General features: G+C 48.4%; 1 protein-coding gene across 1 annotated transcript; it reads left to right on the top strand.

The window, feature by feature from the left end:
- Nucleotides 1–216: 216 nt before the first annotated feature.
- Nucleotides 217–6653, top strand: MATN4 (matrilin 4). The gene is made up of 10 exons (XM_036751928.1): nt 217–292; nt 638–1210; nt 1761–1883; nt 3762–3884; nt 3977–4099; nt 4361–4483; nt 4618–5031; nt 5419–5571; nt 6329–6433; nt 6595–6653. Exons 1-10 carry the CDS (start codon nt 217–219, stop codon nt 6651–6653), a joined length of 1872 nt encoding a protein of 623 aa, XP_036607823.1.
- Nucleotides 6654–14381: the final 7728 nt, after the last annotated feature.

The raw sequence follows: 14381 nt of genomic DNA, 5'->3' as shown, positions 1-14381 counted from the left end.
AGCCGTACAAAGACACGCCTTATTAGCTTCACACTTAATGGGGGGACGGGGGAGAAAGGGGAGGAGGCTGGAGCAATGGCAGGTAAAGGAGGGGAGAGAAGGGGAAGGGCCAGGAAGCAGGTCCAGCTGTTTCAGGCTCTTGGAATGACTACTTACTCCCTGGCCTTTCTTTTCTAGGTTACCTCTCAGCTTTTGCGAACACACTTTGCAAGCACCATGAGGCTACCTCTTTATGCCCTGTTGCTTATCTTTTTCCTGGTTTCTGTGAATGCTGAATCGAAAGCTGCTCCAGGTTAGTTGAGGATGCTGCTCGACCACAGTCAGTGGGGGGGGGGGTGGGGGGGGAGGAGGGGGCGCAGGGGGTGGGGACTGTAAGGGGGGTGAAATAGAAAGCCAATGGTTTGTTCATTCATTCAATTATTTATTAAGACCCTGCTGTGTGCAGAGCCCTGGTCTAGATGTTAGGAATCTATGAAGTTAGGATAAGACTTCGGATTCCTCCTTTGTAAGAGGTTGGGCCATTTGCTGGCTTTCTGTGTTCCCCACCCCAGTAGAGGGTGGAGCTCACAGCTAGCTCCCTGGAGTCATCTTCTTTGGGAAAGTCATCAGTCACCCACCTTTTTTCCCTCCTCTTCAGCAGGCTCAAAATGCAGGACAGGACCCCTCGACTTGGTATTCCTGATCGATAGTTCCCGTAGTGTGCGCCCCTTTGAATTTGAGACAATGCGTAGTTTCTTGGTAAACATTATTCGGGGTCTAGACATTGGTCCCAATGCCACCCGCGTTGGTGTGATCCAGTACTCAAGCCAGGTGCAGAGCGTCTTCCCGCTGGGAGCCTTCTTCCGTAGAGAGGACATGGAACGTGCCATCCATGCCATAGTCCCCTTGGCACAGGGCACCATGACAGGCCTTGCTATCCAGTATGCCATGAATGTAGCCTTCAGTGTCGCTGAGGGCGCTCGCCCTTCACAGGCCCAGGTGCCTCGTGTAGCTGTTATAGTGACTGATGGGCGGCCACAGGACCGGGTGGCCGAAGTGGCTACCCAGGCAAGGAATCGGGGTATCGAGATCTACGCAGTGGGAGTGCAGCGAGCTGATGTGGGCTCCCTACGTGCTATGGCATCACCTCCACTGGATGAACATGTTTTCCTCGTCGAGTCCTTCGACCTTATACAACAGTTTGGCTTCCATTTTCAAGGCCGATTGTGCGGTGAGCCAGGCCTAGGCCTCGAGAGGGAGCTCTCTTGGGAACTCTGTCCCGATCTAGCCACACCCAATCTCCCAAGGTCCAGCCCAGAGCTTCCTCCACTTTAAGCCACACCTGTCACTACTCTGGGCCTTCTCAGGAGTTCAGCTTATCTTTACCCCATTCATTTACTGGCTCAGTCTGGAACCTGTGCCTTTAGGTTAACTGTTTTCCTCCTTCTACTTAAGTCCTTCCTCCCATGTTGCCAGAAAGTGTATGCTGACTGTCACACAGACCCCCTTCAGATCTGCTGGCCTTTCCCACTTTAGCCCTGACTATGCATGCACACCTCACTCCCTCAATTAGGATACAGGACCTGCCCCCTTCCAGCTCTGGGGCTTTCTGCATGCGAGTCATTCATTCCGTCTACTGGCTCTGCCTCATCTTACGCAATTTTCTCTCCAGCCCTCTCTTTCTCCTCACCCGATGTGAGTGGGGTGGGCTGGGACAGCTCAGAAAGCAGTGAAAAGTCACAACTGACGCCCTCTTTCCTCACATGCCTCTGTGTCCCCAGGTGCAGACCTGTGTGCAGACGGAACTCATGGCTGCCAGCACCTGTGCGTCAGCACACCGGGCTCCTTCCACTGTGCCTGCAACCCGGGTTACCGACTGGAGCCGAATAACAAAAGCTGTTCTGGTGAGACACTTCCTCTAGGGAAACATCAAGTCCCACTGTAACCTGATCAATTCCATTTAATTCGAATTTTTTAAAGATCTTTCTATGTGCTAGTGATATAAAGATGAAAAACACCAGTCGTTGACCTTTAGGAGTTTGCTGCTTAGTAGGTGCCTGTGACGTAAGCACAAATATACGTGAAACCAGAAAGATTGAGCTTGCTTAACTGCCATCAGAAGCAGCTAGGTAGGGCAACGCATAGGGAGCTAGCTTGGAGTCAGTAAGACCCACGTTCAAATCCAGCCTCAGCTACATACTAGGTGTGGGACTCTGGGCAAGTCACTTAATGTCTGCCTCAGTTTTGGGACTGCTAACTGGTGCCGTGGATAGAGTGACAGGCCTGAGTCAGGAAGACATCTTCATGAGTCCAAATCTGGCCTCATTCACTTCCTAGCTGGGTGACCCTGGGCAAGTAACCCTGCTTGCCTCAGTTTCCTCATCTGTAAAATGAACTGGAGGAGGAAATGACAAAACACTCCAATATCTTTGCCAAGAAAACCCTAAAAGGCATCAAGCAGAGTCTGAGTTCAGAGAATGAACACAACAAACACCACCTTCCTCAGGCACCCCAGAAACCTGGAAACAGCACTAGATCCTGGGAGTCAGGAGAGCAATGTTCTATTCATGAATCATTTGCTTCCCATCTTTGATTTTTAATTTCCTCTGTAAAATTAAAGGAGTGGACAAGTCATTATCTCACCCTTTAAGGTCCTTTCCAATTGTAGCATTCTATGATTTTGTGACATTGCCCCGCTCAAAAAACTTGAAATGCCCCAGGCTGGCTTTCCTCATTGGGCCTCATTGTATTTTCCTCATCTTTTAATGATATATAGTTAACAAAGGCACTTTCCTCACAACCACCCTGTGAGCAGGTTAGTGCAAATATTACCTTCAGTTAATAGGTGAGAAAATTGAGGTTCAAAGTAGGGAAGTGTTTCAACTTGTTGTTCTGGCAGCACATGCTTCACTCTGCTAGTGGTTCTTTGAAGTCTTTATAAAGCTTTTTAAAAATTTAATTCCAGTGTGGAAATTCCCTCCATGAATTCTGTAATTCAATCACAACATGTGGTTTTAAAGAGTTGCCTGAGGCATTGAGAGGTTGAATGAATTGCCAATGGTCTAGCAGCTAGTATGTTATATGTTAAAGGCACAGCTCAATGCAGGTTTAACGACTTCATTCATAACCATTAGGTTAGGTGTTTAGTGCCCATACCCTACAATTATGTATGTATGTATGTAGTCATTCACTGTTTTCCTTTCTGAGCCTGTATTTGTTTCCGCATTAGGCAAAGAGCTTTCAGAAGGCAGGATTCATGTCTTAAACTACTCAGTGCCCCCTCCAGGATCCCCAACAGGGCATGTAGGACAGGCTCTGAGCAAAGACCTTCTTAACAGACCTAGTGGGAAGTGTTGGAGAGAGGGTTTACCCACAATTCAATTCAACACACATTAAGCCCCACTTTGTAGAAAGTCCCACTAGGCTTAAACCTGGGCCCAAATAATGACATATGGGACTATCTCCTTATTAGTGGAGATCTATGCCCTGCAAAAGATGAGGAAGGCCTTCAAGTGTACAATTAAATGTCATACAAGGTAATATTAGCTCAAGGTTCTGCATCACAAGATTTTCCTGACAGGGCTGAGGGGTAGGGCAAATATGATTGGAATTTTATAGATGAAGAAACTACACAGTTAAGTTAGAAAGTGTCAGGGCTAGGTTTTACCCTCAGGTCACCTCTCAACTGGAGACCGCATGAGCTCTAGGAATTGGCGGGAGGTTTGGGAGAGGGATGAGGAACAATCGTGGATTTTGTTAGGCGGACCTCTCTTCTCTCATAGCCATTGATCACTGTGCGGAAGGGACTCACGGCTGCGAGCACCTCTGTATCAAATCTGACGGCTCTTACACTTGCGGCTGCCGAAAGGGCTATGCCCTCCACAGGGATCAGAGGCACTGTACTGGTGAGTGAGAAGCGAGGTGCCCGTGGCCTCAGCAGCCTGCGCTTTTGCGTGTCCCGGTGCTCAATGGTTTTCTTTGTCTCCCCTTTTGCAAGTGATTGATCACTGCAGCTTCGGAAATCACAGCTGCCAGCACGAATGTATCAGCTTCCCGGAGGGGCCTCGCTGCCGTTGCCGCCAAGGCTTTGACCTGCAGCCGGATGGCAGGCATTGTCAGGGTAAGGAGGGTGGCCTTGGTGTGAATACCTGCGTGCCTCTGAGAATGTGGGGGTAGCTGGGAGAAAGGTGGGCGGGAAGGAGAGAAGAGATGTCCGAGGAGAGAAGAAAGGAGTGGGGATGAAGATGAAGAAAGTTTGCTTGGAGAAAAAGGGGAGGCCTTCCTCCCTGCACCAGGGAAAGGGGGGAATCCCTTGAAATCCAGGCAGGTGAGCAGGAGCAGCGGTCGCTCCATTCTGATGGGGGGGGGGTATCTATTTCAGCCCGAGACTACTGCAATGGCGTGGACCATGGTTGTGAGTTTCAGTGTGTGAGTTCAGGCAGCTCTTACCGCTGCATTTGCCCGGAGGGTCGGCAGCTCCAGGCTGACGGGAAGAGCTGTGACAGTGAGTTAATAAGGGGAAGGGGGCGCGCAAGGGAACCCCCTACATAGAAAATTGGAGACTCTTTGGACCCTGATGCTCTCTGAGGCTCCCCGTGGCACCCACCAGACCTGTCCCGCGATTGGCTTCTCCCGCAGGGTGCCGGGCGGGCCATGTCGATCTGGTTCTGGTAATCGACGGCTCCAAGAGCGTCCGACCCCAGAACTTCGAGTTGGTGAAGCGCTTCGTGAACCAGATCGTGGACTTCCTGGACGTATCCCCTGAGGGGACACGCGTGGGATTGGTGCAATACTCGAGCCGCGTGCGCACCGAGTTTCCTCTGGGCCGCTACGGAACCGCGGACGAGGTGAAGCAGGCTGTCCTGGCCGTCGAATATATGGAGAAAGGCACCATGACCGGGCTGGCGCTGCGCCACCTGGTGGAACACAGCTTCTCCGAGTCGCAGGGAGCTCGGCCCCGAGCCCAGAATGTGCCACGCGTTGGCCTAGTCTTTACAGATGGCCGCTCCCAGGACGACATCTCAGTGTGGGCCGCCAGGGCCAAGGAGCAGGGTAGGACCAAGGTGGGGGGGGGGATTCGGGGCTCCATGGAAAGGCTTCCCTTAAAAAGAGGGAATCAATTCGTAGTGAAACGAGCCCTGGGGTCGGAGGATATGGGCTCTGATCCCAGTTTTGACCATTACTACCTGTGTAACCTCGGACAAGTCACCTCCCCTTCCCTCCCCCCCCCCAAGTTGCATCTTGCATAAAATGAGGGGTTTGGACTAGAAAACCTTCTAGCTCTAAATTCTGTGATCTGGGTACCACCCTAAGGGAAGGGGTGCATACATGCGAGGGATGCCCCCTGTCCCCAAATGGAGGGACAGGAACTTATTTCTTTGAGGTCCTGGGTGCGGGGGTTCCCTCCTGGTTCTGACCCCAAGTGTCGCCGGTCCTCAGGCATCATCATGTTCGCGGTGGGGGTAGGCAAGGCGGTGGAGGAGGAGCTGAGGGAGATCGCGTCGGATCCCCCAGAGCAACACGTCTCCTATTCGCCTGACTTCAGCACTATGACGCACATGCTGGAGAACCTGAAGGTCAACATTTGTCCCGGTGAGAACAGCCTCCCGAATGAAGAAGGGCAGCCAGGGTCCGCCCAGTTAGCGCTGCCAGTCTCCCTCCTCTCTTCCCTCTGGTATAGTGGCAAATGTGTTAGACCAAGGGTTATGTCCAGGGGTGAGAAATCTGCAGCCTCGAGGCCACAAATGACCCTCTAGGTCCTCCAAATTCAGTCAAAGGACCGCACTTGAGGACCTAGAGAGCCACATGTGGCCTCGAGGCCGCAGGTTCCCCACCCTGGCTCTAGCCCTATCCCTGCCGCTAACTTGCTTTGATACCTTAGGCAGTCACTTCCCCTCTCTGAGCTTCAATTTACTTTTCTGTGAAAACGAAGGCAGATGGGGTTGTATTAGATGTTGGTGTAGGGTGGCAAGGGCCCTGGGTTTGGAGTCAGAAAATCTGAGTGAGAATCCATACTCCCCTACTTACTATCTCTGTGAGCCTGGGAAAGTCACTTCAATCAATCAATCAACAAGCGTTTATAAACGCTTTCTATGTGCCGGGCACCTTGCTACACCTTCACCGGGTTCAGTTTTCCCCTCTGTAAAATGAAGGGGTTGGATTTAGATGCTACCTAAGTAAGGTCCCTGTTTTTCTAAAGCTCCCCAGTCCTGGGCTAGATGGAGTAAGATTAGGGGAGGGGAGTTGTGGGGAGCTAGTTATCTTTGCGGGGCCCAGGGTCTGCTGTTCTTTCTGCGGCTCCACACAGAGGAAGTACTGCTAATTTGGCCTCCCTATGCCTTGGTTGCAGAGGAGGGGAAAGGGGTCACTGAGCTGCGTAGCCCGTGCGACTGCGAGAGTCTTGTGGAGTTTCAAGGCAGTGCTCTGGCAGCGCTGGGGAGTTTGGAGCAGAAACATATCCTCTCGAGTTCTGGGCAGGGACGGGGGGCGGGGTCCGAAGTTGCAGACAGTCCCAAGGAATTCCAAGATCCAGTGGAAGGGTCTAGCCAGGGGTAGGGGATTGAGGCTGGGAAAGGGAATAAAGAAAGGCTAGAGAATTTCCTTAACAACTCCAACTGACCCAGCTGACCGGTCGATTGGAGGACCTGGAGAATCAGTTGGCCAAGCAAAAGTGAGGGTCGGCAGCAGCTCGGACCCAGGCCGGCTTATAGCCTCTCTTCTGTCCTTTCCCGCCCATCCTGGGGACTGGGCCATTTGTGCGGGCAGCCTTCACAACTGGGCGATCTTGCTAGAAAAGCACTGGAGGCCTGTGTCGCTCCTGCACTGTTCAGTGGGACTCAGGCTCTCAGAGAACTACGTAGGCTCCACCTGCAAAAAGGCTTGGGTTCGCCGCCCTTTCAGCGTCAGAACTCCGATGAGAATGCCCCCTGGCCGGGGCCCAGGCCCTTCCATTCACTGTGTATTTATGTGTTATTGTTTGTTTGTTTGTTTTTTTAAATAAAAACCTGATCTCTCTTCCAGTTGCTATCGTAAGTGTGTCGGTCCAGTGTCTAGCTCTGCTGTTCTACCGCTAGAAAGTAGGTGGGCTGGGCACCCCTCCCCAGCCCGTAAGGGTGACCCAACACCTCACCTACAGTGGAGAATGGAGTCCAGTTCCCGCCTCCAGCTATACAGAGCTGCTCGGCGCCGGAGCGTCTCCCGGAGAGAAAGGCGCTTTGTGCGGGGGGCAGGCTGGCGGGGCCCGGTTTCTCAGAGTTTTGTTTATTCAGTGAAGAACAGATGGCTCCTTATGAGCTGGGCTGGGGGGAGAGACCTGTTGCAGGGGAGAGGCAAACGGAAAAAGGAAGTTTCCATCTCAGCGATCCCCGAAGGAGCCTGTAGTTCTGGCGGAGCTGTTAAGACACCCGACTGAAACCCATTAGGTTATCTCCACTGCGGGTTACCATTAGGAAAGAGCTGATACTTGATTGTGTGAAGGGCTATTGAGTCATAGACAAAGAACACTGGGTCTGGAATCTCGGTTCGAATTTAGGGTGCACCACTTGCTAGCAGTGGGACTTTCCATTTTCCTCTCTCGGCCTCAGTTTCACCGTCTGCAAAACAAGAGTTGGTGGGTTGGCTGATCTTTAAGGAGCTTTCTGGTTCTAGATGTTACGTTATGCTCTCTCGCTTGTGATCAGGTCTATCCACTTCAGCCACAACTTATCCCTGCTCTGCGCAGCCTAACTACTCTAGGGTCTGTCTGGTCCTCAATGTCCTCCACACTGCCCGGGAGATTAGTCTATGACCAGATGAAAGCACGTGAGTTATGTAGCCTTTGACCCAAGGACCTTTGGTGAACACGGTCCCCTAAGCCATTTCTCTTCCTGTCTGAGGAGGACTGAAATTCACTCACTTTTTCTCTTCCCTGGGCTGTGTAGACATGGGTCAACTCTGGCAGAGGGCGCTGCTTTTAGGGCTGGATTATAGCTGTCTCATCCCCAGGCACCAAGGACTATGACGTGACTCGTGCTCAAGGTCGGAGATAGTTTGGGATGCCCAGCGTATGCCCTGCATTCATGGATCATTAGGACTGATGAAGACCAATTTTTTTTTGCCTCCGCCTAGAGTTTCAGGCTTCTTTCACAGCCACCAGGTGGCGCGATGAACCGCTGTTTGGTCTAGCTTAGGGCAGGCCACCATCATCAGCACCTCCCTGATCAGGAACAGGGATGTTGAGTATCTTGCCAGAGGGAAAGGGAGAACACGGTCGCTCTGGACTCTGAGACCCGCAGCCCAGTATCCTTCCCTCATTTTCCCACAGTCTGTTGCCAGATCGTGAAATTTCAGCCTTCTGTTCTCTTTGTGCAAGACTTTGATTTCCTTGGTGTAGGGAACACCCAGTGAGGCAAATTCCCTTTACTAACGTAGCTTGGTACCTATTTTTGCAACTCATAGTCTTAGAGAAATGCCTGGATTACTAAGAAGTTGTCCAGGGGTCAGCCAGTCAGCACAGGTCCTCTGTTCAAGAGGCTGCTCTTGAACCTAGGGCTCCCTGACCCCACCCACCATGCTGCCTCATCCCTGCTGCCTCCTGAAAGGAAGACTGGTGTTGTTCACCTTTCTTCTGGGAAGAAGACCAATGACATCACTAGGGTGATGTCTTCGCTTGCAAGTGAATTGGCTTTAAGTGAGACAGGGCTGTGCAAAGTCATCAGCCTTATACTTTCCTTCAGAGACATCAGAGTCCAGTGGCAAGACAGAGATCAGGATGACTGGAGATGATTCCAGGTGCAGTGGGAGACCTTGGTCTTTTTAAGCTAAGGTCTTTCACAGGTCCTGAAAGGAAAGTAAACAGTGCAAAGAAGAGTGGGTTTGGAGTCAGAAAACTGAGCTTGATGGACAGGTGTGCCACTAGCTTTAGGAAAGCCCTAAGGCAAGAGACTTTCTCTTTCTGGGTCTCACTTTCCACCTCTGCACCTGAGGGTGCTGGGTTAGTTTCCTTCCAGCTCAGACACTTTGTGTACTAAGGTCTCCTCCAGCTCCAGCACTCTACCCTCTATATTCCAAGGTTCTTTCTATCTCTGATCCCTACGACTTTAGAGTACATCAGTCTTTGAGCATCCCTCAGATATGATTGGTAGTTATCTGTCCCATTGACTGTTGCCAAGCCAGGCCTGAGTGTCAGAGGGCTGAGGACTGTATAGAAGAATCCAGTCTTTGACTTATCTGCCTGCAGTTTTATCTCAACCCTATGCTCAAATTACTTCTGGTTGGACTCTGCTTTGGGCCTGAGGTGGTGGGGCAGAGGTAGATCCATAAGGCAGCTGGCCTGGGAGTTTTGGAGTAAGGAGGGGTGGCTAGGTTCATGCCATAGGAGGAGGAGCCCTAGTGACCATCTCTGCACATTTAGTGGGGAAATAGTATAGCTCTGATTCCATGCAGAGGTTTTTACATCTCTCAGATAGCTACTATTAAGGGAGGCAGTGACTTCATGGTTGAAAGGAGGGGCGTGGGCTCAGCATCATGGACCAGATGATTTGTAAAGTTCTCTTCCTATTCCAAGATTTTAAGAATTTATGAATTTTGTTTTCTGAGTTCAGTGTTGTCAATGCCTCTATATCAAATCCCATTCAGGGATTATTAGTTCGAAATTCTGTGAGTCTAATTCTGATTCAAAGATTGTATGAGTCCAAGTTTATTTGATCCAAAGATTCTCTTTCTCAAGTTTCATCATGATATGGTGGAACTGGGGACACCCTCAGGGAGTGGAAAAGAGACTTGGTGGAAGGTCTCATCTTCTCTGTCCCTTCTCAGTCTGTTCTGCCCCCTTTCTCTCCCTACAAGCAGTTGGTCCTCTCCAGTGGTCAGGAGCAGGATTGAGGCTGTCACTGTACCCTGCTTTGGCACCTGCTCCCTCCTCCCTGCACCCCATAGCCAGCGTTGAGCACCTGCAAAAGGTTAGAGAAACAACAATTACAATGGCTCTGAGTGAAACGGTCAAAAGATTGTTGAGTCAGAAAAGGGGAGGAGAAGGAAGAAGAAATAGGAGACTGGATACCATGCCACGCCAGGCATAGATTAGATGAAAGCTCTAGGAATATTTTATTTGGAGGATACTTTGGGATGGATGGGGAGGACAGACATGGCAGCTGCCTTCATGTAACTGACGAGCTGTTCCAGGGAAGAGGGAATTGGCCTGTTCTGTTTGGTGCCAGAAGGGAGAACTAAAAGCACTGGCTACAGAAAGGCAGATCTTAGCTCAGTGAAAGACAGAATTTCTGAGCAATTGGAGGTATATGAAAATGGAGGTATTATGCAGAGACTGGATGACTGATTACTTATCAGGAATATTAACAAAGGGCTTCCTGCATCAGATGGGGGGGGGTCTAGGTCACCCCAGAGTTTACTGTCTATGAGGTTCTATGATTCTAAGATCCCCACCTCTAATGGTGAACCATCTTAACATTTGGTGATCCTTTGGGCTTCTTGATAACACAGGCCCCCAGGCAGCCTAAGGAGCTAACTGAGCACAAGTGGAGGCCCACAGAGTATGTCTTCCTGCCCCCAGGGCCATCCCCTCATCTTGGCCAGGTGCTTTTTGTGAGTGGGACAGCATCTGATAGCCACATTCCTCTGAGGCAGAGATTCTATTTTTAAATATTTATTTAATTAATTATTTATTTTTAGTTTATAACATTCAGTTCCACAAGTTTTTGAGTTTTAAATTTTCTCCCCCTGATATAGTTCTACATATGCATTCATATTAAACATATTTTCACATTAGTCGTGTTGTAAAGAAGAATTATAACCAATGGAATGAACTACGAGAAAGAAGAAACAACGCAAAACAAAAAAGAGAGAGCAACTAGTATGCTTTGATCTGCATTCGGACTCCATAATTCTTTCTCTGGATGCGGATGGCATTTTTCCATCATGAGTGAAGCAGGGATTCTTGACCTGAGATATCTGGTGTTGGTTTCTTTTTAAATTTCAGTTTAAACTTGATAACTATGTTTCAATTTATATATGTTGTAACAAATATAAATTGAAACATAGTTATCAAGTTTATTTATATTATTTATTAATATATTTATTATACTATTCTATATTATTATAACATTATATTTATTTAATTTCAATTTCAATATAATTGGTTTCCTTTTTATCCTTTATATTTTATTCTATGCATTTAAAAATATTCTTCTGAGCAGAAGTACCTAGACTTTACCAAAAAAAAAAGTTCAGGACCCGTGCTCAGAGGTATCAGAGAAAAAATGTGGCCCTCCTAGAGTGGTTTGTATTTTAACATAATGGTCTTACAGGATTTGTAGCTAAGGGAGTAGACCAATGGGGAGGTACTTGGAGGAAGGCCATCATAGGAATGCCTAGTCTATGTACGCTTTACAAAAGCTCCATTCCTCCTGAATCTAAGGACCATCACACAGCATCCTGTGGCTAATATATTACATGTAGCACGAGGTAATCTGCTGGCTGCTCAGCGGTCATCATTAATCCACTGAGCAGAGTGGAATGGAGTTAATACAAGAAAATTTCTTGGCAGAGCTAAGTTTTGAGTAGAAGTTTCAAGAAGGGATGATGAAGGAGGGGGAAGGTGCCATTTGAGTAACTAGGCTAAAGCAGAGAGTATAAGGAGGAAAATCATCAGAAGTGGGGTTGAAAGCTTGGGACTCTGAAAGCCTGAGGAACATCCCAGTTTTAGGGTGACCCAAGTTCTCACCTAACATCATCTTAGCTTGTACTAAGACTTCAAACATATTCCCTTCCCTGAGCCATAGCTTTGTCTTCCTTGTTGTCCAGGGTACATTCTAGTAGAACAGATTGGACTGACTTAGGGATATATAGAGTTTCTAATAAGGGAGGTAATACTGGTTGGAATATTGGGTGTCACAGTTGTCCCTCTCTTCTCTCTTAGATCCTTCATTCACATTTAAGGTGTCAATAAGTATTTCCTAATTTTTGCTCTACCACATTGATCTCCTTCTTTAGCCTTTCTTTAGCTTTTCCCAGGAATTCTTGTTGGGCTTATTGAATCCATTCTGCATTTTTCCTTTGAGGCTTTGCTTGTAGCTGTTTTCATGTTGTTATTTTCTTCTGAGTTTGTGTCTTGATATTCTCTACCACCAGAATAGCTTTTCATGGTCAGGTTTGTTTTGTTTGTTTGTATGTTTGTTTGCTCATTTTCCAGCCCATTTTCTTGACTTCTAATTTTATGTTAGTTGAACTCTATTCCAGGGGTAGGGATAGGGATGGGGCACTGTACCAAGCTTCAGGTTTTACTCGCTGCTGTTTTCACAGCTAGTTCTGGGAGACCTTAAACTCTTAGTGCTTTTAGTGTGATGTGATCAGAGGACAGATGTGGTCACCGTTCTCCTGGTCTGTGCTCTGATCTTTATCCAGGAAGGGCCTCTGCTCTCCTGCAGTCACAAATGCTAGCAATCCTCTTGGTCCTGGAACTGAGACAAGGGTCCCTGTTCCCCTGCAGCCTCAAAGACTAGTGGTTCCCTCTGTCTTGGAATTGAGACTTGAAACTGGATGGGCAGTAGAAGAGGGTCCTGCACCCAGTGCTAGCCCAGGGTCCCCTCTAATCTCCTTCTGAGCAGTGAGCTGAGAACTTCAAAGCTATTGCTGGTGCTATTGCAGTTGCCTCCAAGGCCCACCACTGCTGTTGCTGCCACCTGTGCTCTGGGCAGGCCCCCAGCCCAATGTCCCAGACCTTTTCTGGTGACTTCCTAAGTTCTCATAGTCTAAGAAAATGTCTCACTCCTAACTTTTGTTGACTCTACCATTCCAGAATTTTTTTTGACACATTGGTTATAAAGCTGTTTGAAGGGGAGTGTTGGAAGATCTTGGCTGGGTTGCCACCTCTATTCTGTCATTGTGGCTCTGCCAAAGAGTATTAATAGTTCACAGTGTGACTTTTCCTAGGAGGCTTTAAATGATACCTTAGGGCTAGTTAAGAAACAAAGCTCTAAGTCAAAGGAATGAAGGTCTAAGGGTGGAATTTCCTCCAGCCAGAGTAGGCAGGATTTTAGAGAACATTGGGACCTTCCTTGCCCTCAATTCTCACCATGTACACAGTTATGGGTCACATTTAGAACTGTAGACTTAAAATCAGGAATTCCAATTCTGCCTCAGACACTTACTTGCTGGGCATACCCTGGGTTAATCAGTTAATCTCTCTTAGCCTCTATATCTTCATCTGTAAAATGAAGATAATAGCACCTCCCTTCCAGATTTATAGTGAGACTCAAATTAAATAACATGTGTAGAGTGAATTGCTGACTTTAAAGTGTGGTAGAAATGTTAGTTGGTGTCATTCTGCCAATGGAAACTGCTCACCTTTACCTTGTGGCCAGAGATAGGGGGTTGGTAGGGGTTTGCTGGCAACTGTTCAACAACTAGTTTTTTTTTAAAGTATCCATGTCATACTTTTAAATTTAATCTGCATATTAATCTACATATTCTCTGTTGCTTTCTTAAGTCTAGACAATGAATAAAAAATAAATCAAGACCTGATTTGTTACTTTTGTTGAATTCTGATAATTGTTCACATTAAAAGTTTAACAACCAGCTTTCTAGGACTGGTTATAGCTGGTTCTAACACCCCCTGTGGTAATAATAACCACATTTCTATAGAAGTATGAGGATTACAAAGCATTTCTCTCACAACAAGACTCTGTGGTAGCTGATATAAGTATGACTACTCTCATTTTATAGATTTAGAAACTGAGGCTCAGAGAGGTTTAATTTGCCCAAGACTCTACAAGGGAGTGTGAGAGTTAAAGTCTCCTGACTCCAAGTCAAGAACTCTTTCCAGTACAGTAGGGGGGATTTTGTCAGGCCTTCTGTTCCTCCCCTGGGGCTGTCTGGGACCTCCCAGAGACTTCCTCTTTATTGTCTCCTTACCTATTGAAGGCAAGTGTTGTGGTCTACAGGGCCTCCCTCCTGGTGTTATACAACCCTTGTTGCCTCAGGCAGGAGGTGAAAGGGTGCCACCCCTAGACTGCCCCACACCCAGCACCCTGCCCCTGTCTCCGACCCTCACAGGCTTCTCTCTCCAGCAAGCACCATGTACCTCAGTGGTCTATTCTCCATCATTTTGCTTCTCTTTGTGCCTAGGACTAGGGCATATAAGCCTGTTCTCAGGCGGGGTGAGTATTCCAATAATGTCCTCCTTTTGGAGTGGGCAGGGCATGGCTGCAGGGAGGGAGTGTGCTGTCCTCAGTGACCTGACAAGCCAAGGATATTCCCAAGGATAGCTGGATGGGAGGATGGGTCTGACCTAACTAACCAGAGGCTATTGGGAATGGAGGGTGGAATTCATGTGCCCCCTGCCTCAGATAATTTCCCCTAATCTGAAATAAAACCTCCTTCCCCTTCTCAACACCCCCCCACCCCGA

This window comes from Trichosurus vulpecula, chromosome 3 (assembly GCF_011100635.1).
Source record: "Trichosurus vulpecula isolate mTriVul1 chromosome 3, mTriVul1.pri, whole genome shotgun sequence".
Lineage (NCBI taxonomy): Eukaryota > Metazoa > Chordata > Mammalia > Diprotodontia > Phalangeridae > Trichosurus > Trichosurus vulpecula.
The sequence above is the reverse complement of the archived record's forward strand: the minus strand, read 5'-3'. Positions and strand labels throughout refer to the sequence as shown.